Raw genomic sequence first — 25,520 nt, forward strand, 5'->3', positions numbered from 1 at the left:
TTGCGCTTGCGCTAGAAAAGGAAACTTGCTTCCGGTTGAAGAAAACTTTCTGAAAGAATTTTTATGCAGACAAACAGTTTGTTTATGGCCGATATAAGTTGTCAGGTACTCTACATATATTGAATTTCAAGCCAACATTAAACATTCGACTATGAAAATTACAAATGTGGACGAGACAGTGTAACACAAAGTCAATACATTTAAAAACTTGAAACACCTCTTTAGGCTCTTATCAAAACAGCAGCTGTATTCACTATAGTATAATAAATCTGTCATAGTAATATTCATTCCAAGATGTTGATTTTCTTGGAAGACCTTTGTAATTATACTTTGAACTGTGATGAGGAAGTCAACAACACATAGGTTTCTTGATATATGTCTAAATTCTGTGAGTCTTGGAGCTTGTTCATTTGCTAAATGTTTTATTTGGACCCCAATTTGCTCCAAAAAGAAATAAATGTCAAGACTAAAATTTACATGTATATGTATACGTCATTGAAGCAGCATTTCATGGTTTTAAATGCATTGGGAAAAAAAGTGGTGTTTTAAAGCGTACATCATGATGGCACTTAGGAAAATAAAATAAAAAAATAAGAAAACATCCTAATACTTTATTAAAATGGTTGCAGTGATAATTGTGATTAACTAGACTACTATTATGTGTTCAGTCAGATTAGCCAATCAAGGACAAACAAATTTATGATCTCATTGATGTTTTTTAATAATCATTCAGTAATTCCCAGATTTTACTATGAATCATCAACTTAAATATCAAAATTTTTATGTCAGTGACTGAAAGATTTTCAGAACCTACTTGACTGGTAGATTAATTTTTATGGAAAATATTGAGGTTGACTGCAGATATGTGTGTTAATGAACAACCATTGCTATACAATTTCAGGTTCCTGTATAGCTTGGTTTTTAAATTATATGACAATCTCAATGACACTTTAGAATCCTGATGAATATCTACCCTAAAGTAGATTATGTCCACAACAGTGTGTTTAACCCAAGTCATAGGTCAAGAGGGACTCACAAATGGAATAAGGTTTGTATGAATAGATTATGTCTACAACAGTGTTTGACCTTAAAAGGGACCCACAAATGGAACAAGATTTGCACCACAACAGTGTGTCATTGGTGACATATTATGAAATAAAGTGTATATGAAACATGTAGACTTTGAGGAGTAAATAAAATATAAAGGCATTTCTTAAGGTCAATAAGACAAATATACATTACCATGTACATCAAAATGTTTTGTATATTTATTATAAATGCAAAGGCTCATAAGTATGATAGTTTTGATGTATTATTCTATTCTTGGAATGCTAGATTTGTATTTAACAAACAAATTTGTTGGTAGTACATATATAATACAAATTGTTTTGTTCATTCTATATATTTTAGCCACGAAGAAGACCTTACTGATGTGACTAGAGCAGCTGAGGAAATCGAGTTCCACGATTGTTCTAAAGGACTCGGTAAGAAATTCAAGGACATGCGATTTGAAATTACAGAATCCAATAAATTGCCTGCATTTTGATTTTTTGAGTGGCAAAATAATAAAGGAAAGTAAAGAGAAACACTGATCATTGGAAATAACACTAATATATGTTACCTGTGAATGTGTTGCAATCAAGGTATCAATGAAACTATGGACAAGCATTTCTATTTGCTTGGTAGACAACTAGGATGCAATATGAAGAAAAGTTTGAAACTTCTTGAGGAAGTTGAGGGATAAGATGAACATACAAATGTACAAGTGCCAATTATTTTTGGCAGGAAATATCGGTCTGTTTTTTCCTGTGAGTTAATAATGCTCCTTTGACCTTAGAAATGTGTCAAATATATTAAAAAACAGTTTTTCGTTGCTTCTTTTTTACAACCAAAATTTATGAAACTTGGTAAACATTATAGTAAAAGGTGATGTGTTGAACATTGATCGGAAATACTCATATAATTTTTGCTATTTTAACTTATATATGTACAATGTAGAAATCTCAATACTAATAACCAAGCAGTTCGTCATCACTTGTGCTTTGAACCTACCCACAAAAAATTATTGGGAATTATGTTGACATTGAGAACATAACATGAAATGAATATTGAGCTACGAATTATTTTTCTAAAAAGTGTACACTTTTGAAGTTAGAAATGTCAAAAAATTTACCACTGTCTCAACTGACAATTAAATAAAGATGTAGAGGTAATCAGTTACTGAATCATTCATTTATCTTTGTATTGATCCAATAGAAACTACTTGGCCATTTCCGTTACTCTTAAAATAATTCGGATGCAGAAATGACTATTTCTTGAAGAAAAATTAGAATTGTGGCGATACATGTATTAAAGTAATTCCATCCATCAGATAGTGCTAATATTACTAGAAATAAAGAACAACAACTCTTCCAAGAATTTTGGAATGAAGCCAGGAGCTAAGAAAAAAGTAATGGTAAAAAATTCAACCAGTTTAACTATAACTTAGAATCAGATCTGACAAACTCTGGACAGATTCTTCAGCCTTGTGCCTCTGTAGTTTTTCTTATGTGTAAACAAGAAAGGCTTAGAAGTTCAATTGGTTGTGATCTCACATAGCCTGCTAATTTTGATACTTGTGTTTAAGTATTCTGGTGGATTTTTTCTGTAGATTTTGCAATCCTTTCAGCAGTGTGTAGCTTTAGGATATGTAGTTGTGTTCAATCAGTACTTTAACTTCTATTTATGAGTCTTTTTATTTTTATAAATGTGTTTTTATGTAGGTATTAAGATCTGTGGCGGTTGTAGTTTAGATGGTAAACATGATAATGGTATCTTTGTGAAGCGTGTACTACCAGGAGGATTGGCTGATATTGATGGTAAGTCACCACAGCGGGCAACCAAAAGTCATCATGTTATCTATTCACATATTTTCCTAACCTAATGCAAATTTTGCTTAAAGTCATGACATTGTTGATAACAAACTTCATTTTAATGACAATTCCTATACAACAAATGGATTATTATAGAAATATATAATGCTAATATACTGCAACCCCATTTTAACAAATTTTGTATTAAATATTGTTTAAATGTCAAGTCAAATACCAGTTTAAACATAATTTTTAGGTCGTCTGCATTCAGGTGACCTTATTTTAAGGGTCAATGATGAAAGTCTGGATGGAGTTACTAATGAAAGGTATGATTGAATTTAGAAGATATATTGAACAAAAAAAAAACATAATTAATATTTGTAACAGGAGAGCATATTACTACATCATGTGTAGGCTGTCCTACCACACATTAATTGAAAAAATTAATATATTGACATCACATAATCTCCCTGCTATACTAGAAAACTAAGTTCAAAGGAATGGCAAAGTAAACTATATCTTATGAGAAAAAGAACTTTTGAAATGCTCCTACATGTACTTTTTGAGTTTACATTGTGTTATTTTAAGTCCAAAATACATTTGTTAATAACACAAAAGAGTGTGAATGTAAGGCCATAATAAAAAAATTCCAAGATTCTCATCCAACTGTTGTGAAAATGTGGGCCAAGTGATCAGTTTTATAGATTTGATTTTTTTCTACAGTATCTTTTATTCGTGCCAGAGACCTAGTGTTGTTGTTATTATTCACTTAATCTTGGCAACCAATTTTACCAGCACAAACATAACGAAACATCTCCATCAAAGAATATGCAACCCAACTGCAATACCTGTACCAGTTTTAATCAATTTGTAACCATTTTTTGAAGAAATAGTGTGAAACAGAAGTTACTAATTAACCATTTTTATAAACTGAGTCTGGATGAGACATGGAATATTTCTGGAAATTTGAAAAAAAAAGGGTTGGTTGGGTATCAACAGTCCTAACACCAATCCCTTAAGTATATTAAAGCAGTTATTCTATGCATATTAAAGGTGTTGCAAGCCAACATTAAAATACTTTTAAAAAAATTGACATTTAAAAATCTGAATCTCATCTATGAATACATATCAAAGTGTCAGTTTTGTGATCTAATACTGTCTTTACAAGTCAAAAATGTCTATAAATTATTTCCAGGAAAAATGAAGTTCCTCATGAGAGTGTATATCAACACATATCTAATTTATGGAACTTATAAAGTATATATTATTTTTTTTCTCTTTTTTAATTTCTACACTACCTTATTCTTGCTATTATTACAGGGCAGTTGCAATACTGCGACAAGCTTCCGCTACTAATCATGTTGTCATGGTGATATGTAGAGATCAAATAGCAAGGTATGATGGGTACTACTAATTCATTAACTTAGCAGTAGATAACTGTAGTTTAGTTAAAGATTGTAAAAATATTTGAGAAAATGGAGATTACATGACCTACAGTGGGTGTCACAAACTTTTGTGATATATAAATGTTCACCTTAGGCCAATATAGCACTATGTTATGAAGTGCTATGCTATCTGAAAGTTATTGTGATAAAGAGTACATGAAGTGTTTTGTGTGAATTATGCAAGTTGTGCATGTGAACTATGCTATTCTAAGTTTATTCGGAGTTCACTTAAAGTTTGAATTATGTAAAATTATTTCTAAAAGAAATGACAATCCATCTGAAAGGCAAAACAAAAATAAAATATCTGAAATATATTAACAAAACACTTGTATTCCCAAAAGAACCATTCAGTAAGAATTTGTAGACATCACAACAGAGCAATGTTTTATTGCAACAAAAGGAGCAATGAATTGGTTTTACCAGTGACTGTGTATTTTACCAATAGTGTACATGCCTGTACTATATTTAACATTTAATCAAAGCCTTTTTGTTTTTACTGTGTTGTGAACTGAATACTAAATTCCTGTTAGTGGAGAATTGTTTTATATTTTATGATCTCTAACATAACATATTTTGTTACAGCTACCAATGAGAAATCAAAACTTTTTGTCTAATATTCAAGGAAATTGGATAAAAAAGGAATAATTTGTGTATATTTGTGATAATGTATGGAAGGTCTAATAATAGGTCATGTGATTTCAGGAATGAGTTCCAGGAGATAATAGAGAAACAAAATGGATATAGTTTTCCCTGTACACCTGTACCTAATGATTCACTGAATAAATCAGCATCCAGAGCTACAACACCTTCTGGTTATGGTAAGAAATATCAAAACATCATTTGTCTCACAGGACTTCATTGTTTTGATTTATAATTTGCTTCACACAATTTTCATGATAAATTCATCCAAAGTCTGGGTTATGTATCATCATGAATTTTCGTCTGAACATAGCTGAAATATTGCTGCTTGGACGTTAAACCCCAACAAACAAACAAACAAACATCATAATGAAATTAATTACATTTACTGATGTTTTTTTTTCTAGTCAGTTTTATAATTTTTGTAATTATATGTATGTGTATTAAACCAGACATGTTTTTAATCAAAAAGGCACAGATACTCATAGAAAATCACCCAATGTGGATGCTGACAGTTCATTAAGTGATGGGAAACACAGTCCAAGAGAGGCCTCAAGGTCCAGCTCGGGATCAGGCAGTAGATACTCAGCACAGGTTTGTTTTAATTGGTTTAAAGGGGCCTGAAAGTTATCTCCTGAGGGATTGGAAATGGTCAAAGAAAGGACTTCAGATTTAGGTCCAGGTTTTGGCCGTACATACTCAGACAGACTAAATTCATGTATAAAGTTTTTTTTTTTATCTTCCTATTAGCTAATGATTCACCATCAAATAAAGAAGTGTTTTCATTCTAATACAGTAATAATGGAATTATTTCATAAACGTTTATGGTACAATGATGTGTGTAGATTTATCATGATTTGTGGTGCTTTTTTCCTTTTTAGCTCACCTGGCCAAAGGCCATGTGAGCTATTGCCATCACTTGGCGTCTATCGTTATCGTCGTCTGTTGTCTTCAACAATTTTTCAAAACTCTTCTCCTCTGATACCACTTAATTGGAACCAAACTTTGTATGAATGTTCCTTGGGGTATCCTGCATAGAACTGATATGGGGATTTTCGATCTGTTGAAAAACATGGCTGCTGTTACTAAAAATAGAAGATTGGTGTCAGACAATAGTTTTTCCCATATATTTCCAAAACCGTTAGGTTTAGCAAAATTATTTCAGTTGCTGAAATGACCCTTATTATAAGGCCTTCAAAAGTCTTAAGGGATCAAAGTTGTCAGGCAACTCCTTGTAAGAGTTATTGCCCTTGAAAGATGAAAAATGCCCTTTTTTCAGTTGTCAGCCCATATCTTGAGAACTATAATACATAGAAAGAAACTTTCAATTGCTGAAATGATCCTTAAGATAGTCCTACTAAAGTCTTGTTGAGTCAAAATTGTTGGACACTCCTTGTTAAATTTATTGCTCTTAAAAGATAAACTTTAACAAGGTGAGTGATTCAGGCTCTAGTTTAAGATCCACAAAAAATACATATTTGTATTTAAATAAGTAACTAACTTACGATTCAAAATGCATTGGGTCTGAGTTACTTTCAATTTATGCAAATAATTTTACATGCATATTGCTGAACACATTAAAACAAAAACCTAAATAGTACTATGTATGTAAAACAAGAACCTAAACAGTACTATGTATGGAAGAACAACCATACCTGTTAATTTACAGTAATTACATGGATTATTTTAGATGAATGGTAGTAGCAGTAGTGAAGAACATATCAAATACAATGGTATCCCAAAAAGGACTAACAGTGACCCTCATTATCGAATCATGATTCCAAGTATGGCTTCTACTCCTCATGCCAAGGGTAAGAACAGTGTATCTAGAATATGTAGACTCTCTTTAAAATATCTAAATTTCGTAATTATGATTTTTTGTTTTCATTACATGACTTCATGGTTTTATGTAAAGTAAATGATTATTTGATGGAGCCTATTTTTGATCTTAAGAAAATGTGAAGTTTGCAATGTTAGTTTAATTTTTGAACTTTAAATAGGAATGCATTTTTCTCATTTACTTACTTGTTGTTTTTAAATATATTGGTAGTATCATTTTCTCAATTTTTATGTTTTTCTTCTTTGCATTGCAGGATCTTTAGGTTCGAGACCCAGAGAGAGTTCACTGTCATCCATGTTGCCTCCAGAGGATATTTCTCCTGTTCCTGGGGTCAGACCTCTTGGTACTTCAACACATAGTGATGCTTCTTCTTCAGTCTTCACACAACATAGTCTTAGTAGATTACCGAAATCCAAGAATATGTCTCAATCCCGAAAACTATCTCTAGATCCTCATGTGAGATTAAAGATTGAGAAACTAGAAGTTGTAAGTCTAAATCTTCAGGATCTGTTTCTGTCCAAGCTTCTTAAAACATGTATATTTGTACAGTTCCTGAACTAATTCAGGGACTGACATAAGTAATTTTTTTTTTTGAGAACCTTGTCATATCAGGTAGGTTGAAGAAAATTTCGCTTGCCCAAAGCAAAAGTTACGTTGTCCTCTACTAATAATCCATGTTGAAAACTTTAGAGAAATTTAGTTGTCCTTCCGGCAGGTATTATTGAACATTTACTAATGTATGAATTTCAATTTTACTTGTCCCAGGCAATAGGACAGCCTTTAATGTCATACCCTGTACTCTCAGGAAAAATTGTACTTGTCCCAGGCAATAGGACAGCCTTTAATGTCATAACCTGTACTCTCAGGAACAATTGTACTTGTCCCAGGCAATAGGACAGCGTTTAATGTCATACCCTGTACTCTAAGGAAAAATTTGACTTGTCCCAGGCAATAGGACAGCCTTTAATGTGATACCCTGTACTCTCAGGAACAATTTGACTTGTCCCAGGCAATAGGACAGCCTTTAATGTAATACCCTGTACTCTCAGGAACAATTGTACTTGTCCCAGGCAATAGGACAGCCTTTAATGTCATACCCTGTACTCTCAGGAACAATTTTACTTGTCCCAGGCAATAGGACAGCCTTTAATGTCATACCCTGTACTCTCAGGAACAATTTTCTTTTATTTACATTCAGGGATGATTTTCTTCTGCTACATAGCAGATTTCTACTCTTTATGTGACCTAAAAAAATTACTGGTATGATAGGAAGAACAATAAATCAAAGTTGGTAAGGTTTTACTCACTGTCTTTTTTCAATGAGTAATTTTTATCTTCATTGACAGGCATTACAATACCTTGGTTTGGAGCCAACAGCAGAACAACAGATATTGATGAGACAGAAGTTATTGGTAGATTCTGCAGGAACTGTAGTGTATGGAGGTCAGTTATAAGTCATAATATTAATCTTAAGACCATTAGAAAGGCAAAGTAGTCCTCATCTGAATTCCCTCTATCTACAATATATATTAATTGGTTTTGATCCTTTTAATCGTTCGTTATCATGGCTGGGAGATACTGTCTGGCTACTTCCATAACATCAGTGATAGTAATGATCATATAAAATTTGAAATTCCTGATCCTATAGTCCAGTTTTCCAGGTCTTTTCATTAAAAATCCTCTATGGAATAAACCCAGGCTAATATACAGATATAGGATAGAGCCTGGGCAATCGAAGCTAAATGTACATTAATGTCAGTTCTTAAGGACCTAATAGAAGGTATTAGTATTATATTTTGACTAATATTTTTTTTTTCACATTCCCAACTTTGCCTTTTTTAAAAAAAAAATTTAAGCAAAGGGAATTAACTTTCCAACCTGACAGACTGGTTTACTGTCCCATAGAAGCAATGGACAGCAGTAGACTTCAAATTCAAATAGTTGATTTATTGGTGCTGTGATAAGTACTTGAATGCTTATAAATAAGTTATTTCAAACCATTTAGGTACTTGGGCCGTGAAAATAGTATTAACTTTTCAAGGAAAATGTTGACTGTTCTTCCTTTCCTCAATGAGACCTCCAATCAGATCATAGTGTGCTGATTGGATATGTCCCTTTGGAAAACTTGTTAAAATGGCTTGCATTTTGTAAATTTGAAAAAAGGACTTTTGGACAACATTTGATGTTGATACTTTCTGTCTAGTCACAACAGACTTTCCACCTTATTATTTGCAATGTCAGTCAGTATGACACTATGTTGTCAGTAGTGATTTGCTGATCGTGTTCATACCTGCTAACCCTCCCACATTAGGGGAGACTAAATGAAAATTAAAATCTCCCACATATAAATGTCAGGTTTGTGGGAAGTCTTTGGTTAAAATTTCTATATTTTCTGTGACATATTTCTGAATTTGAAAACTGAACTTGTAATGAAATATCAGCCCAGTAAGAATAATAATTATGAATGCAAAGAATCACCAATGGAATTGATCATCATGTAGAAAATTCAGATGAAACTATATGACTGCTCTATTAGCATGATTTCTTCATCAGCTCCTTTACAAGACTCTTAGACTAATGAGTAAATCCTTTTTTTCAGATTTTGTGGCTGTAGCGAAAGAAGTATTTCGTCACGAGTTAGAGGAACGTAATATCACTACTGGAGCAATGTTGTTTGCTGCTAGTGACCTTACAGATTTGGTGGAACCTCCTCCATTTAAACATCAGGTATAGTTAAACTTGTGTTTAATTAATGGCCAAGAAAGGTACTTTTTGGCTACCCAATGTACTGGTTCAATGTAGGCTTCTATTTAATGGTTAAGAAAGGTACTTTTTGGCTATCAAATGTACTTGTTCAACAAAAGCTTAGTGATTCTTATTTATGTGGACATGCATAGGTAGTAGGCTGTAGCCCTGTTAATTTTTAGATATGAGATTTACCCATTGTAGTTTTGTGTATTTTTGCCTATCGTCTATAAGGCCCCATTAAGTTAATTTATAGATTCTCATCCATCAGTGACTTAAAAATTGGGATGTTGGGAGGATTTTTTTTTCAGAAACTGGAAAATCTGAATAAATTGAAAGCAGGCTAAGCTTGCATATGTCCTCAAATATGCATACCACTATTATACATGGATTTAAATTACATATAGATCTACCAACAAAATTCAGATAACATACAGAAATATATATGATTTCAAACTTTTGAAATTTTGAACTGCAGAAAAAAATAGAATATGAAAAAAAATATTTAGGGCTGGGCTTTTTGGATTGGATTGGTTTGGATGAGAATCTACTAACTTAATTGATGTAGCCTAACAAATTTTGTGCCACTCTTTTCTCTGCAGGTACTCATTGAAGAAGCTTGATATTATGATCAAAAATTTATTATGGGAATGCCATGTATTTAGATCTAGTCAATATTCACAATATTTAAAGAAAAATGATACAAGATAGAAAGTACACCTGTACTATCATTTTGCTTTATTTACAGGTAAACCTGATTGGAAATTTATGATAGTTTTCATGCTAAAGTTGACATCATTTTTTTTATGTAGGATGCATTATATATATATATTTTTTCAGATTCCTGATTTATCAAACATTCCTGAGAAAGAGGACCTAGACTTGATACGTCTGGAACGGGATCAATTGAGGGATGAAGTACAAAGACTGCAGGTTGGTTTAGGATTGAAACAGAAATGGATGTGATGCAGTATTGTAATTGCAATATAATGCCCTAAATAATTTTATTTTATACTCTGTAACATGAAGTGGATAAATATTATGTGATATCCACAGAAAGGTTGCGTGTCCATCTGTCTGTCCGCCTCAAAAGCTTTTCAGAAGATAACTTTAGTAGATATGGGAAAGATCTTTTTCAAACTTTGTATAGCTATTGTGTATCATTAAACACAGGTCAAGTGCAAATTTCATTTTGATCAGATGATTTATGGCCATTTAAAGATGTTTTTACCCCAAAAATCTTTTGCAGGCTGGTAGGGTATCATTTAATGTCCTAATAGAAGTCCTTTTTTTTATATAAATTTCAAGTTCTGTAATGTTCAATCACCCTTGTGATGATACACCACTTTTGAAATTAGTACTTCTGACCTTTTTCTGACATCCAAAGCTGTTATGTAAATAGGGCTCTGCACCTGTAAATAAAGTCACTGTTTGAGTTTTTTCAAAAAAGAAATATCATAGGAATCTAATACTATGTTATTTTCCATTTTCTTGATCTTGAATCAGCAGCCATACTGAAATTTAAATATTCAGTTACTAGAGTCAGAGGGCTGACTTTCTTTCAAGTTTCTTTCTTGAATTTTATAAGCAATTCAGAAGAAATGTCCCAAGAAGCTTGTATCTAGGAAAATTTGGAAAAATATTAACTAAACAATAGGTTGGTGATTTAAAAAAATAGCTCTTCAGGTGGTATGTCTTAATTGCAGTTAAAATGGATTTGTAGGAAATATCTTGTGGTTTAATTTACTGTTTTTGTCATTTTCAGACAGCCTTAAGTGAGAAAGAGCATTACCAAACTTTGGCAGAAGAAGAGTTAGCAAAAATCAAAAAGGTACACTACTAAAAACTTAGCAAGACAAAAGCTTTTATGTCATAAATATTTCATTTTCTCCTTATACACTGTGGAACAGCATGAGGTTATTAACATACTTAAAGATAATAAAATGTTTTCTATGTTTTAAAAATTCTGATTTATTTTACTCTTAATATCATAGTTCTTTACAAATCTGAATGATTTTCATTACAACTAGATTAGAATGCATAAATTCTTTTTTTCCGTTGAAGACAAGACATTTATATATGTACTACTAAACAGAATGGTAGATAAAGTAAACTTAGAGATAGTTCTAGTATTCACTTTTGGCACTGTAACTTTAAGAGAGCTATGGGAGCAGTGGATGAGACGAGATCTTTGAGGGACAAAGTCCAATTAGCTGAGCAGGCCCAAAGAGCTGCCAGAAATATGGAACAAGACTATGAAGAAGTTGTCCATCTATTGGAGGGAGAAATAGCCAAACTTAAACAACAGCTGAGATACCAAGGGGTATGCTCTTAGTAGTACTGAGAAACCTTTTTATTCCTTACTTATCACTACTCTGTCACATGTAATCTTGAATGTAGAAAAGTTTTTATATCCCCTGGTTAAAAGGTAGGAATATGATGAATATGTTGTCCAACATGCCAAGTTTCTATCTGCAAATTTACTGATACCACTGAATGGAATTCGATGAAACTTGCACACATTCTTCATCAAAAAATGCCATTGTGCACTTCCCTTTTTCTTTGCATTTTCATTTGAATGAATTTAAATGTTTCCTATATGGTTTCTGGGGTGTGGAGATAACACCTAACAAGCTTTACTTGCAACTTTTCTAGTTTTCCCTAGCATTGAGCAACCCATAGTACAATGCACCTCTCTTAATGATAGAGTAATCAAGGGAACCAAGATTAAGCGGAAATCAAAAGTATGTAATCCAGGGACAAAGACCAGACATGAAAAACAGACAAACAGAACAAAGAACACAAAATAACCAAAATAATACATTCAAAGTAACAGAAATAAATAAGCAATTCAGACTTCACTATGAACTGATAACATGGACCAGGTGCACTGGTAGGGTAAGCGTCCTCATTTATGATATGCTATTTTCATTTGCTGTCACTACAATAAACACAAGTTACTAATTTGATGGATAATTTAGTTGGAACATAATACTGAAGAGAATAAACCATACACAGGAAAGAGATTAGTCTAGTCATAAATAATTAAATCAGAAAAAAATTTGAAAATGATAACACCCCCTCCTTATACGTAGTAAAAAAAAATTGTCATAGTAATTACCATCTGTTGAACTATTCATCCTGTTTTAGGAATTCACCCCAGCAGCTCAACAAAAGATAGCCGTATTAACTTGCCAGTTGAGGAAATCCGATGCTAATAGGAAGACTTATGAAGTCGCCACAGAAAAACTACTGCAATTTGCTGAGGTAATCATGTTCACAAACTTTATATAGTTGAGGAAATTGTTTTAGTAAATTGACTGTCAGAAAATTTGATTTGATTTATTTTTTAATGGTAATTAAGTGGCATTGAAAAAGGGAAATTTTCCTGTACCTTTCTTTGTAGTAGAACATAACCAGATTTTAAGTTTTAATATCTCCAGTGGACTACTTTTATTTGCACTTATATTTCCTAATACAGTTTTTATGGGGCCTACAGAAGGATTTGCAATAAAAAATATTTGGGATAAAGGAATTCATGAATCACCCATTACAAACCCCTGCCTGGTTTTTAGGCAGAGCTGTACTTAACAACTGATTGTACATGTATGTCTTTGATATGAATTTAATATGATGGTAAACAAATGTTCAAACAAAGTTTGTTATAATTATTTCTATAAATTAATGTATTACAGAATGTACATGAAGCTATGACAGGAGGGAGCTCTACTCTTAATGTCAGGTAAATTAATCAATCCTCCTTGAGTTTTGGTGTTTTATCATAACTGTTTCAGATGAAGGGACCAAAAATGCTAAAAAAAGAAGACTTTTCAAATAGAATTTAGATATTGGATTATGTAAATTACATGTTTAATTTCAGTTTTTTTAGTTCTATGACTACATTCATTTTGTTTCAGAAACTTATTACTGTGTCAAATACATGTACCAGGTATTTAATCATGTTGTATCAAGATTAAATGTTGAGTCTATAGTTGCCAAGAATATTCATGGTTCCATCTCTGCATTTTTATTGAGCTGCATCTCAAGGAGCATCTCTTCTCCAACTGATTAAGATATTTATTTTCAAAATATCGAAAAGCTCAAAATCCATAAGCTGTCAATTAAAGAGAGAAAAAAACTGTTCATAGTTGGGTTTATTTGTTATTAAACAAGGAATTTAAAAAAAAAATTATTCAAACTCATTACTCCCCAGAGATGCATCAGAATGGTTTTTATAAACAGAAATTAAGTTGCTGGAGTTTCTTCCATCTATTAAGAAATTTGTTTCCAGAAATACTCAGAATAAATAGTATTTTTCTTGGAAAATACTCAACAGATCAATGTTATTTCTTTAAATCATGTATTTTCAATACGGCACATTGAAATCACAAAAATGTCTGGTAGACAGAAAATTATATTTTGATGCTTTATATTACTTCCAGTTCAAAGAGATAACAACCTCCACATGATTTTAACCGTGCATTTTAAAATGATAATTGATGGCATTATATTTTCCCGTCTTTTCAGGAACCAGGGAGAGACTGCGAGAGGGACCAGACCACCTGCCTACCTTGGCAAACATAAGAAACTTTCACCTAAAACAATAGCTGCTGAAGCCAAAGAGGTTGTATGTGCAGTTAGATCCATTATAGAGTCAGAACGTAAGTATAATGGATGACGATGTGTTATAATAGAGCATTTCAGGTGTGAACTTATTGTTTGAAATCCATGGAAATCAAAGTCAGAAAAAATAAAAACAAGATATTTAAGAAAATCCCTGGTGGGATAACTACTGAAATCCAGGGAAATCAAAGTCAGAAAAAATAAAAACATGATATTTAAGAAAATCCCTGCTGGGATAACTACTGAAATCCAGGGAAATCAAAGTCAGAAAAAATAAAAACAAGATATTTAAGAAAATCCCTGGTAGGATAACTACTGAAATCCAGGGAAATCAAAGTCAGAAAAAATAAACACATGATATTTAAGAAAATCCCTGGTGGGATAACTACTGAAATCCAGGGAAATCAAACTCAGAAAAAATAAAAACATGATATTTAAGAAAATCCTTGGTGGGATAACTACTGAAATCCAGGGAAATCAAAGTCAGAAAATTTGTCAGTGCTCTAATGTAATAAAAACAAGATATTTAAGAAAAGCTGTGATGGAATAACTACATACTCAACCAGTGCCATACCCTTTGAAAGCATAAAGAAGTAAAGCAAACTTGTAAGTGCAAGTCCACTTGAACTGTTCAAGGGATTTTAATAAAATTTGACGTCATAGGGAACATAATTACAGTCTGAGGACTCAAAAGGTAGATAGGTTATCTTAATGGTTTTACATTTAACAATTAACTCAATATTTTCTTTGTGGACTTGAATACAGTTTTTGGAAGCTCTAGTAACCTCTAGCTTTGGTAATAAAGATTTAGTCATTAGAAACAGACTGCATTAACAATATGTTACATACACACCTTAAGATAATACATGAAATAAACTTTAAAAATCTATTTGGACTAAATAAAAAAAATTATCATGTGCCATGGTAGGGTAGACATTTCAAGACACAAATTTAATTTTTATTCCTGTCTTTCATTTTTATGCTACTGATTGTCTGTCCATCTATTGTCTGTTTGGTATCACATCACATGATAGCTCAAAAATGTTTTCAGGTATTTTACTAATTGTTTTGTAGATTGAAGCTCTATTTTGTTTTTTGTTAGCTATTATTTTTCATTTCATACTCACAGAATTAAAACACTGAAAGGGGACAGGGGTATAAATGATGTAGACCATTTTTGTTTCAGCAGTTATAATGAGAGATTTTTTTTATTTCAGCATTGCCATATGGTTGGGAAGAAGCATATACATCTGATGGTATGAAGTATTATATCAAGTAAGTGATGTTAAATCTCACAGGTCAGAAAGAACTTAGATTTGGTAACGGTAATTATAAGAAAATAAGTTAAAAACTGAATATGACTGAATGTTGTAAGACAAGTATCATTAAGAGTAAAATACATTTTGACATATTGAATCAGTTGTGAAGGTTTATTTAATGTATTCATTATTCAAGTTTTGCCAAAAAAACACCCTGAACATTTTAAATTGAGTTCTTTTCATATAGGTTTTGTTCCTGTTTGGCCTAAGAATGAGCTTAAAACATTTTTTTTTGTTTATTGCACATATTTGTGTAATATGCCATAATAACAAAATTTCTAGATTCTCATCCCCACCTAACCCAATTTCCACAATCACTCAGAAACTTGTAAGAAACTATCAAAATAAGTTTCTAAATGATCATTTACAGCTGCAAAAGCATTTGATAAGAAGGGTTTGACAAAAAAGCACATTGTTCCTTTTTGGTTTTTAGTTGTTTTATTTTAATTTCTAGCCATGTTTTATTTTAAATAAGTAGGAAATATTGTACAACCTTTGTTTGAAATATGTAATTAAGCCATTTGAACATGATTTGAAGAAAAAATCGCTAAAAATTTAATACTTAAGTTCTTCTCCATCTAAGAATCAGGCAAAATGTAAATAAGGTGTGGCATGTGAAGGAAAAAAAACACAGAGATTTTATTGCATTAACCAATTAAGTATACCTGATAAACACCAGAAATAACCATCAAAGTGTTTGTAAAATAAGATATTGATAGATCAAATTTAGTTGAAATGCACTCGGAAAAATGGCGGGAAAATTTTCCTGCACTCTTTCCCTATATAAGCAGTCAAAAAATTTCTACATCACAGATGCTTCAGGATATATTTAAATAGCTTTTCAGTTGTTTTCTAGATGTATGGAATATATTTGAGGCAAAAAAGACCAAATTGAGAAATATGATTTGCCACCCATTGCCTGATTCTTATACAGAATGGTACTTAAAGATGTATTTGTTGATTAGATAAAATTTCTTTCAGTAACATTTGACTTCCGGTTTGTTTGTTTACATTACGCAAAGTTTTTCTCGTACCAAAATCTTTTTTTCGTGGCCAAATTCTGATATATTGATGCATAATACACTCACACTTTCTGGAAAAATGTAAAAATGTGTGCATAATACACACCAAAACCAGAAATGTTAGAAGCCATTTCATACATCCTGTGTCAATTTTATGAAGCTTCAAAATTAAAATTGTCCAATTTATGGAGCTACTGATCTTTGCGTGATGTTTCAGTCTGCATATAAGTTTCTTTCCTTCACATTTTCATAGGAAATACTGCATCAAGCAGTGCAAAATATCAGTCTTTTGTCTTACAAAATTTTACTGCAATCTAGGTCTAAAAAACCTTTTTTCACACGGTTAGACCTTCAAAATTGCACTGCGCACAACACATAAATGCATATTGTACACACCAAAATACAATACTTGGTCCAAACCCCTCTTCAATATATAGTCACTTTGGTGGTGTAGAATGGATAGCCACTAAAGAATATAGAATTTTACTGTTAGTACAATGAAATCTTTCTATACTGAACCCCTATTGGATTTGACTATGCAAAGTGTTCTTTTTACAGAAAATATGTCAGAACGGGGTTGCATTACATGTCTTGTGAAGAATGGTGTTCAATTTATTCAGGGTCTGGTTCAAACAGATTTCACTGTAGTTATTATAGATATTTCAGCTCGTTGATAAAAAATTACTGTTATGAATAAATTGTTATTTGTTTCAGCCATGTTACACAAATTACCACATGGTCACACCCCAGATCTGGTGTCCAGCAATTCACCACAATACAGGACAGTAAAAAGAATGACAAAGATACAGAACAGAAACCATCATGATAGGTCACATGTCTACAGTACCGTTTATCGAGGAAGATGAAAAGGAAGGCCTGCATGATATTAGAGAGGTCATCTAAGTTTTATAAGAAGACAAAAAGAATGGATAATAGTCTTCCATCTTTTGAACAGTAAAATATTAGATATGGTTAATTATTCAGTTTGTAATTTCTTTGATTGAGATTTACTGTGAATGTTGAGAACATACCAGTACTGTTTATTCAGATATTATTTTGACGTAGACTGTGTTGAGCTAAATAAGATTTTTATGATTGCAATATTTTGAAAAATCATTTTTCTATGGTTCTAAGTTCAAAATGATTGGTTTTATATATTTTGGTTATTAATTAATTTGCTTTTTTGCATTGAAAAAACTTGGGTATCGGAATCTACAGTATTGGATATTAATTTGGTATTAGAGTTTGAAAAGCTTATTTTAATAACATTTGTAGAAAGATGTTGAATGAGGTAGAGTTACCTATATGAAATAGGTATCGTTGAATTGAGGTGCATTTTAGAAGTTTTATTTTGTCCTATGTTAAATCTTCCTTTTGTTTCTCTATATGCTATAAGCATTTCTTTAACTACACAATTTTACATATTCAAATGTTTTACTATTGTTATTATTTTAACCAAAGATAAACATAATTTGTTACCATGGAGAACTGAAGCATTTTTGATTAGGGGTCATATTAAGTATATGTCCTAACAGTTTGAATAAAACAATTTGGGTACTAATCTTTTGAACTTGACAATCATAATACTGCCAAAAAACAATTGTTTTCTAGGTTGTTAAATTCATGTTTGAAATATGTAAAACTTTCCAGCCCTTAAGACTAATAGAACTGCTGTATATGTAGAAGTTATTGGATGCATTCATTATTGCAATGTTGTCATTATAGTAGAAAACGGGATTATGATTTTTGCAACTTTCAAAAAAATCCTGCATGAGGAATCTTAAAAATCCATAATGTAAGATTTCATTATTTCAATTTAAGCATTTCTAAAATGTTGCAATAAATTTGAATTTACATCATGTATAAATGATGAATCCTGCATTTCAACCTTGCCAAAGAAAACAGGCATTATTTATACAACTTCTAACTCATATTTTAATTTCACAAGGCTGTTCTCATTTAGATTTAAAGGTAATTTAAAATTTATATGCCTTCATACAACTAGATTGTGACTGGGTAAGGCCATACAAAAAAATGCCTAGGTTCTCATGCCACATTAAAAAAAATGATGCATGAGGGAAGCTTTTTTTTTTATCAGAAGCAAGTTTTCTTCTTTTTTTTTTTCGAGAAATTTCATCAAATTGAACAATGCTGTAAATGTACAGGATGTTGAGAAGTTTGATAAAATACTCCATGGCATTAAAACTTGACTGGAATATGAGATGTGGCAAGAAATATGAGCGATCTCTCCACCATGAGACGAACTTTCGTTTTTAATGATCAATGTTAAATAACAGCCTCATTCGCATCTTACTTTTTACTTTTCTGTCAAGCGCGCAGACGATTCCGTTAACTAATTAAAAGTTTACTCCGGACTGGATATGAAAATTTCAGGAATGGATATAAAATTTCCTCATTTTACCTTAATAAAAATCGCAGATGCGGGAGGGTTTTTAGGGAATGTGACGGGGCCTTAGAACCTAGCACATTTTTTTAGCCTAATATGAATCTTATTTCACTCCCACTGCTTTTACATAAAGTTAAATCTTCAAATGGTTTCATCTTAGCAGGGAATGTTCCTTGTATTAGTATGCATCAGTCAGACCTAAAAACTCCATTGAAGAAGTATCATTTGGGTCAGGGTTCAAGAAAAAGTCACATTTTATACACATGTTCATATTAAATATAATAACATGCCTGGGTAGATCAGTCAAGTTTCATTTTTTACATGTATATAGTTTGAAATCTTCTATACTGTACTAAAAGCTTGTGTTCTGTAGGCAATAGCTTAAATTGGTGTTATACCTATTTAAGAAAGGATTTCTTGTATTTTTATACTTTAACATGGAAACACACACATGTATTTCTGGTTATTTTTGCACCTATTTTTAATCTTGGCTAAATGCATTATAAGGATTGTTTATGCACTTCATATAAAATTGTAATCAATAATTTGAATTGAATATTTTAAAGAGCTTCTTGTTGTGAATTATATATATTCATCAATGTTGAACTTGCCGTATTTACAACGACCCTTTATTGTAATTGTCTTCCATGTTGAAGTAATTATCTATGAAATTCTATCGCATTTGATCCTTTACTTCTATGCATTTACATGTTTTCCCCAAGGTATGCAACTTAGCAAAGGTTTAGGCAATGCTTTGGATAGTTAAGGTAGGTTAAGTAATTTTAGTTAAGTTGAGTAATTTTATTTTTTATTTTTTTTAAAAATTTCTATGTATTTTGCAAATGTTTATGCTGGTAAACAGCAATATAACTTGTTACTCTAATTTGTTGAAGTATGCTTCATAAATTATGGTTGTGAATTAGATATATATGTGTATAAATATTTATTCAGTATTATAATTACTGCTAGATCTGTGCTAGATTTCTGAATAAGTACTGTAAACTTGGAAATTTTCACAGCAGTTTTATTTTCTATAGTTTTATGAAAGATCTTTAATGATTTTGAATGATTTCTTAATAGAAGATTTCATACATTTGACAAACAATCACAAATTAAAAGTAGCTGATTGGAAAAAATATGGCATGAAAATTTTCTTTGATTTAAAGAGGTAGACCTAGGGTAAGGGACACAACTCTTACAAATCATTGGAACGTTTGTATTCACCATTTTACATCAATCTCATGTAAGCATCAAAGTAACTTGGACTGATTTCATTCTGTTTCAAAGGAAAGCTTGAAAGGCTTTGGTAAAATTGAATATGATACAAACATATCACTGATTTCAAGAGTTATGTCCCTTTTCCTAGGTCCTTAATTTATGCTACATCAAGACATCTAAATATAAAGAATATATTAAACCCTGTATAACTTACATTTATGAGAAATCAACTGCAGTATTGTATTGTAGTCCTCAAGTATTTTTTTTGGTGTGTCTCGACACATGATGCAATGAAAATAGTTATGGATGAAAAAAGCAACTGAAAATGCTTTTTTCAAGGTGTAAATAGTGCCATAACTGTTTTATTGTTGAAGTAATGACCTTTAGGTAAATGTTTTTGCCATTATTTTAAATTTAATTGCTGATACTAATATTCAAGTTGCTATTTGGGTGTGAATAAGAATCATATAGTTCAATTTTAGAAGCTTTGTGACAAGTTGCCTTTTATAGCTTTCTGAACTAGTTCATAGCTCAAGGATTTTTTCTTTGTGAGAAGTAAATAAGATCGATTAATTTTTACCATAAAGATAATATAAATAATTATTTGATGGACTCTGTTTCTGTAATTTTTAATGTTTCAGATATTCAACTGAACAAATTCAGTTTAATGTGTCAATATTCAATGGAACATTTTTTACATTAGATCTTTACATTCATGTACATGTATTATATTTTTTTGTACAACTTCACCAATATCCACATGTGATACCAAATCTTTTCCTCCAGTGGATAGGAAATGCTAAGACAAAAAAAAACATGTACAAATTGCCTTATCATACAATCGTGAAATGATGCCTAAATAAGGTATAAATCCTTTTCAAGTAAAATAACATTATTAGGCTAAATATGATACTATGTTTGTTTCATGTTCCCCTTCTCTGAGCTCAGTAAGATTGGTAGGAAAATTTTTTTGATAGACAGACACCTCAAACCATAAAAAAAAACTTATTTATGCTAGCTAGAGATTTGAATAACTATACCTCCACTCAATGATTGGATGGTATATTGGAATCACTTTGTTCATCTAAATTTTGTGGCATTTATCATGGCTCCTAATTGGAAGGGTTAATTTCTAATTTGGTGTGTGTGTGGCTTTATATAGGTGAGGCATATGTTGTAAGCTCTTTTGCTGTCAACATAGAGGATTCTTGGGACTTTGCCATTTTCACTATGTATTTAACGTGTAAAGAAAATTATCACAAAAAGTTCTGTTTCCAGTTGATGGATTAAAATTCAAATTTGGTCTGATGGGGCATATGATGTTTTTTTTGTTCTCTCCAATATAAATGTCCTGTATGAGTTGGGGTATACCTAACATGACAATATTTACAACTGTATGTTAAGTTCACAAAGAAAGAATGAAATTTTTGTTTTGAGAAGCAAATAAATTTTTTTTAGTAGGGGGCCATTATGAGTAGGTAGAGGAGCAACAAACCACAATTTAATTATGCATGTTTGATTCAGGCCTTAGATGTATTTTTTTAAAAGATGACCAACATTTTAATAATTCTTTTAGAACTTGAATGATGTAATCAAATGTATGATACTTGTGCAATATATTATGTGATATTACAGTTGATTAGAAATCCTTCAGAATTTAGTCTAGTTCACTTTTTTCCCCTTTTGTATAATTTTGCTATCTAATTTAATGTGAATGTTGTGGTTTTACAGGTTGTATTAGCATTTAGATTTATTTAAAATGTGAGTTGAGGCCTTTTTACACAATAATTTTTTCTCATCAAAAAGTTTGAATACTTTAAATCAAATTAGTTTAATGATGGTACATGTAGTATGTTAGTAACTATCCTGCTTAATATTAAGGGGGAAACAATTCACCGTATGTACCGAAATCACAGTAATTGTTTTTGGACGATATCGTTCATGGTACATCATGACCTCTTTGAGATACTAACAATACACCGTATGTACCGAAATCACAGTAATTTTTTTTGGACGATATCGTTCATGGTACATCATGACCTCTTTGAGATACTAACAATACACCGTATGTACCGAAATCACAGTAATTTTTTTTGGACGATATCGTTCATGGTACATCATGGCCGCTTTGAGATACTAACAATACACCGTATGTACCGAAATCACGGTATTTTTTTTGGACGATATGGTTTACGGTACATCATGACCTCTTTGAGATACATGTACTAACAATACAATGCTATTTTTTAAATAGATTTATTAGTGTTAGTATATCTAAATTATTTTTTAAATGACTTGGAGAAAAAAAAATTGCTTAAATGTTTTATTTCAAATGGAATGATGGATCAAATCTGAACTTTTTATTTCCTCTCATGCATAAGTGGCTTTGTTTGTAAAACATGGTGGCGCCTGTGAAGGACATATGTCTCTTTAAATGTATCATGATACGTACCATTTAGCATATCCAATATCATGATATGTATTGTTTGAGAAAAAAATGCATCGTTGCTCCCCGACTTAATATTATGAATTTCCTATTGATTTTGGATAAAAAAATTTCATGGTTCAATAAATTTTTAATAGTAGGGAGTAGTGAAACTGAAAGTTATAATGAAGGGTAAAGAGAGTTATTAGTTTATAAATTTCATTAGAGCATCATAATTTTCAATAGATCGTTTTCATTTTTGTTGCAAATTTGATGGTAGATTGGCTTATTTGTGAAAACTGCAAGAAAGGTATTCAACAAATAAGTCCTACTTACTGTATGGTGGGTGTCAAATTTAGCAATTTTTGTGGCAGAAAGATTTACAAAAAAATGCTGGCTTTGCTTGTTTTGGCGGATGCTTAGTGGCGCATTATGTACTTAAACCTTGAGTAAATATTTCACAAAATTTCTTTTGCGTTTTTAGACAGGCCGTTAAAAAACACCAAAATTAGTACCTCTTGAAAATTACCTATTATATAATAGTACAAGAGTTGATAAACTTTGATGTGAACAATTATAGTGATTAGATTTAAATTTGAAGAATTATTTATTTTAGATTTGTAACAAGCCTTCCTATTGGTTGGATCTTTTTTTTTTTGGCTAACTAGGTTATTTTATAAGTGAAAACTGCCCAAAACCAGGTTGTTTTCATTTTTGCATCAATTAAAACATAATTAATTATTGTAATATAAAAATTTGGATACGATAGGAAAGTTTTGTTTTGGATCTGCCTATTTATAACTACAAACATAAGCTGTGGCTTTTTACTGACTATGAACTATGACTATGGAGAAACATGATTGTGTAAATGGTCTTCAACAGGATGATTTGTGTTGTTTTGCATGCTATAAGTTGTTTTGTTTTATCTAACACTTGATTTTAACTTGTATCAGTTGGAAGCCGAAATATTCTATCCTATGCATTAGCAAAATTGACATGAGTGGTTTAACACTTAAATTGTGATACTTTAGTTTTAAATGTTTTTTTAGCACTTCGACGAGAAATTTTAGTTTCTGATGCTTGATAGTTCTAGCCCTGTTAACCTTATAATTACCGTAAGATTTTCTGCATTTGGTTTGAAACAAAAGATTGGTCTCATTTCAAATGCACAAGACTAATAAGTTAGATACATGTATTGTCTATATAATACGATAATTGCTTCAAAGCTAATGATAGATTTTATGGCAAATTGAAGAAAAAAAAAGATTGATTCCACTTTCAATATTTTTTTAGGTGAGGTTTCCAAGATTTCAAATGTTTTATTACTTCCAGAATTTTAAATTTGGTAACCAGAATTGAATATTAAAATTCTGATATAACTCGTATATTGTCGTTATTTTAACATTTTTACATTGCCCTATGAATCTTTAGTTTATTTACATTTAATTGTATACAGTGTATTTCTCCTAGTCCCTCATATTGTTTACCTCAGAAACACTATTTCTTTGTTCTTACCTATAATGAAACTGTCTCTTTTTATTGTTATTTTATGCTTATACAAATGTAGTCACTTTTCTATATTTCTTACAATCACATCATCAAATCTCAAATTTCTCCAATTTTCAATTCAGAGTGATCTGTTGAATCTATATTCAAATGGACGAATGGTATAAGAAAAGTTGAGATTTTATTCAAATCCTTCTACAACGGTGAAAAACTCAAGGACTTAAGGAAGTTTTCATTTTATTCTAGGTGTTTTAGGCCTGATGTTACATGGAACCAAGCCTGTTTCATTGTTGATTTGTTACTTCATTAGAAATACTCCTTGGTTTATAAATTGTCTCAGTGCAACTTGCATGTGGATTCATTGGTTTTAGTTACATTACATGTAACCTTGAGAACCTAAAGTTTCATGCATTTTTATTCAAAAGGAGGCATTCACAATTTTTGAAGCAATGAGGATTCCCCCCATTATTTAGGTTTAAGAAGTGTTAACACACGAAAGCTGTGCTTAAACTTTGTGTTTTCTTGTAGGACATAACAAATGAAAAAGGTATTATTTTCCAAGCAATAATGTGCATGTAATTGGTATAATTTTAATACTAGGTAGGTAGGTATAAGCACATACTACTTTCATATTTTCTAAATCCTATTGTACTCATCTTTCACAATGTATCATTTAGATCTTTCTTTGATGTTTTATTTTCAAGATCTGTTTTGAAAAGCCTTTAATTATTAAAAGAATTCCTAATAATAGAAACTGTGATGTGTTTAGCAACCAAATAAGTGTCAAGATCTGTCTCTGTATGGTAAAACTTTAGGCCATTCAAATTCTTGGTACTTACACCATTTTGATGGAGTGAGGCATATTTGGTAAAATATGATGTTTTTTTTAGTGTTTCTAGTGATAAAACAAGGACTAACAATTAAATTTGAAGTTTGTTTTCATTTTATGTGGTATTAAAAATTTTTAATGAAAAATCCATTAGAAGATAAGGGCAGGTGCGAGAACCAAGAATTTACTTATGTTTGGCCTATGTTAATGTCTCTGTTCTTGTCCGTCCACATGTCTGTCTTCAATAAAATGTATCATATATTTTGACTGATTTGTTATCTTTTTGTACAAGAATATGTTTTGAAGTTTCCTTGGTCTCGACCAAAACAATAAACATGGTATAGAATTTATATTCCTGGTGACTAATGCCTACCACTTGATATTATACTCCCACTCCAGTGGGTGATATATTGGATACACCACTTGTGTTTTCTGTTTTAATGGTCTGTCCAAATTATGTCAATAGCCTCATAGACAGGAAAATTGTTTGCAACTTCAATGAGTTGAGCAATTTCAATGGTTTCCTAATATCAAACATTTTGGGGTAAACAAAGCATGACAGTGCTTGCAAAGAAGCTGAATAATTGGTCAAATTAAATTGTAACAATTTCTCACTAGTTTACTATTTTTGAGCATCATTTGTAATATCT

At 31.3% G+C, this 25,520-nt stretch overlaps 1 protein-coding gene across 1 annotated transcript; it reads left to right on the top strand.

Annotated features, from left to right (window-relative positions):
• Window positions 1–17: 17 nt before the first annotated feature.
• LOC148604816 (uncharacterized) lies at window positions 18–25,137 on the top strand. The gene is made up of 20 exons (XM_088550685.1): window positions 18–105; window positions 902–1,048; window positions 1,411–1,484; window positions 2,763–2,858; window positions 3,109–3,178; window positions 4,173–4,247; window positions 5,000–5,115; window positions 5,409–5,530; window positions 6,627–6,747; window positions 7,030–7,262; window positions 8,123–8,219; window positions 9,376–9,503; window positions 10,362–10,454; window positions 11,287–11,352; window positions 11,680–11,844; window positions 12,672–12,788; window positions 13,217–13,263; window positions 14,049–14,182; window positions 15,362–15,419; window positions 17,200–25,137. The coding sequence occupies exons 2-20, from the start codon at window positions 987–989 to the stop codon at window positions 17,309–17,311; spliced, it is 1,986 nt and encodes a 661-aa protein (XP_088406811.1). The 5' UTR covers window positions 18–105; window positions 902–986; the 3' UTR covers window positions 17,312–25,137.
• Window positions 25,138–25,520: the final 383 nt, after the last annotated feature.

Source organism: Perna viridis, chromosome 10 (assembly GCF_037379345.1).
Source record: "Perna viridis isolate PV_CMFRI_1.1 ecotype Kerala chromosome 10, ASM3737934v1, whole genome shotgun sequence".
NCBI lineage: Eukaryota > Metazoa > Mollusca > Bivalvia > Mytilida > Mytilidae > Perna > Perna viridis.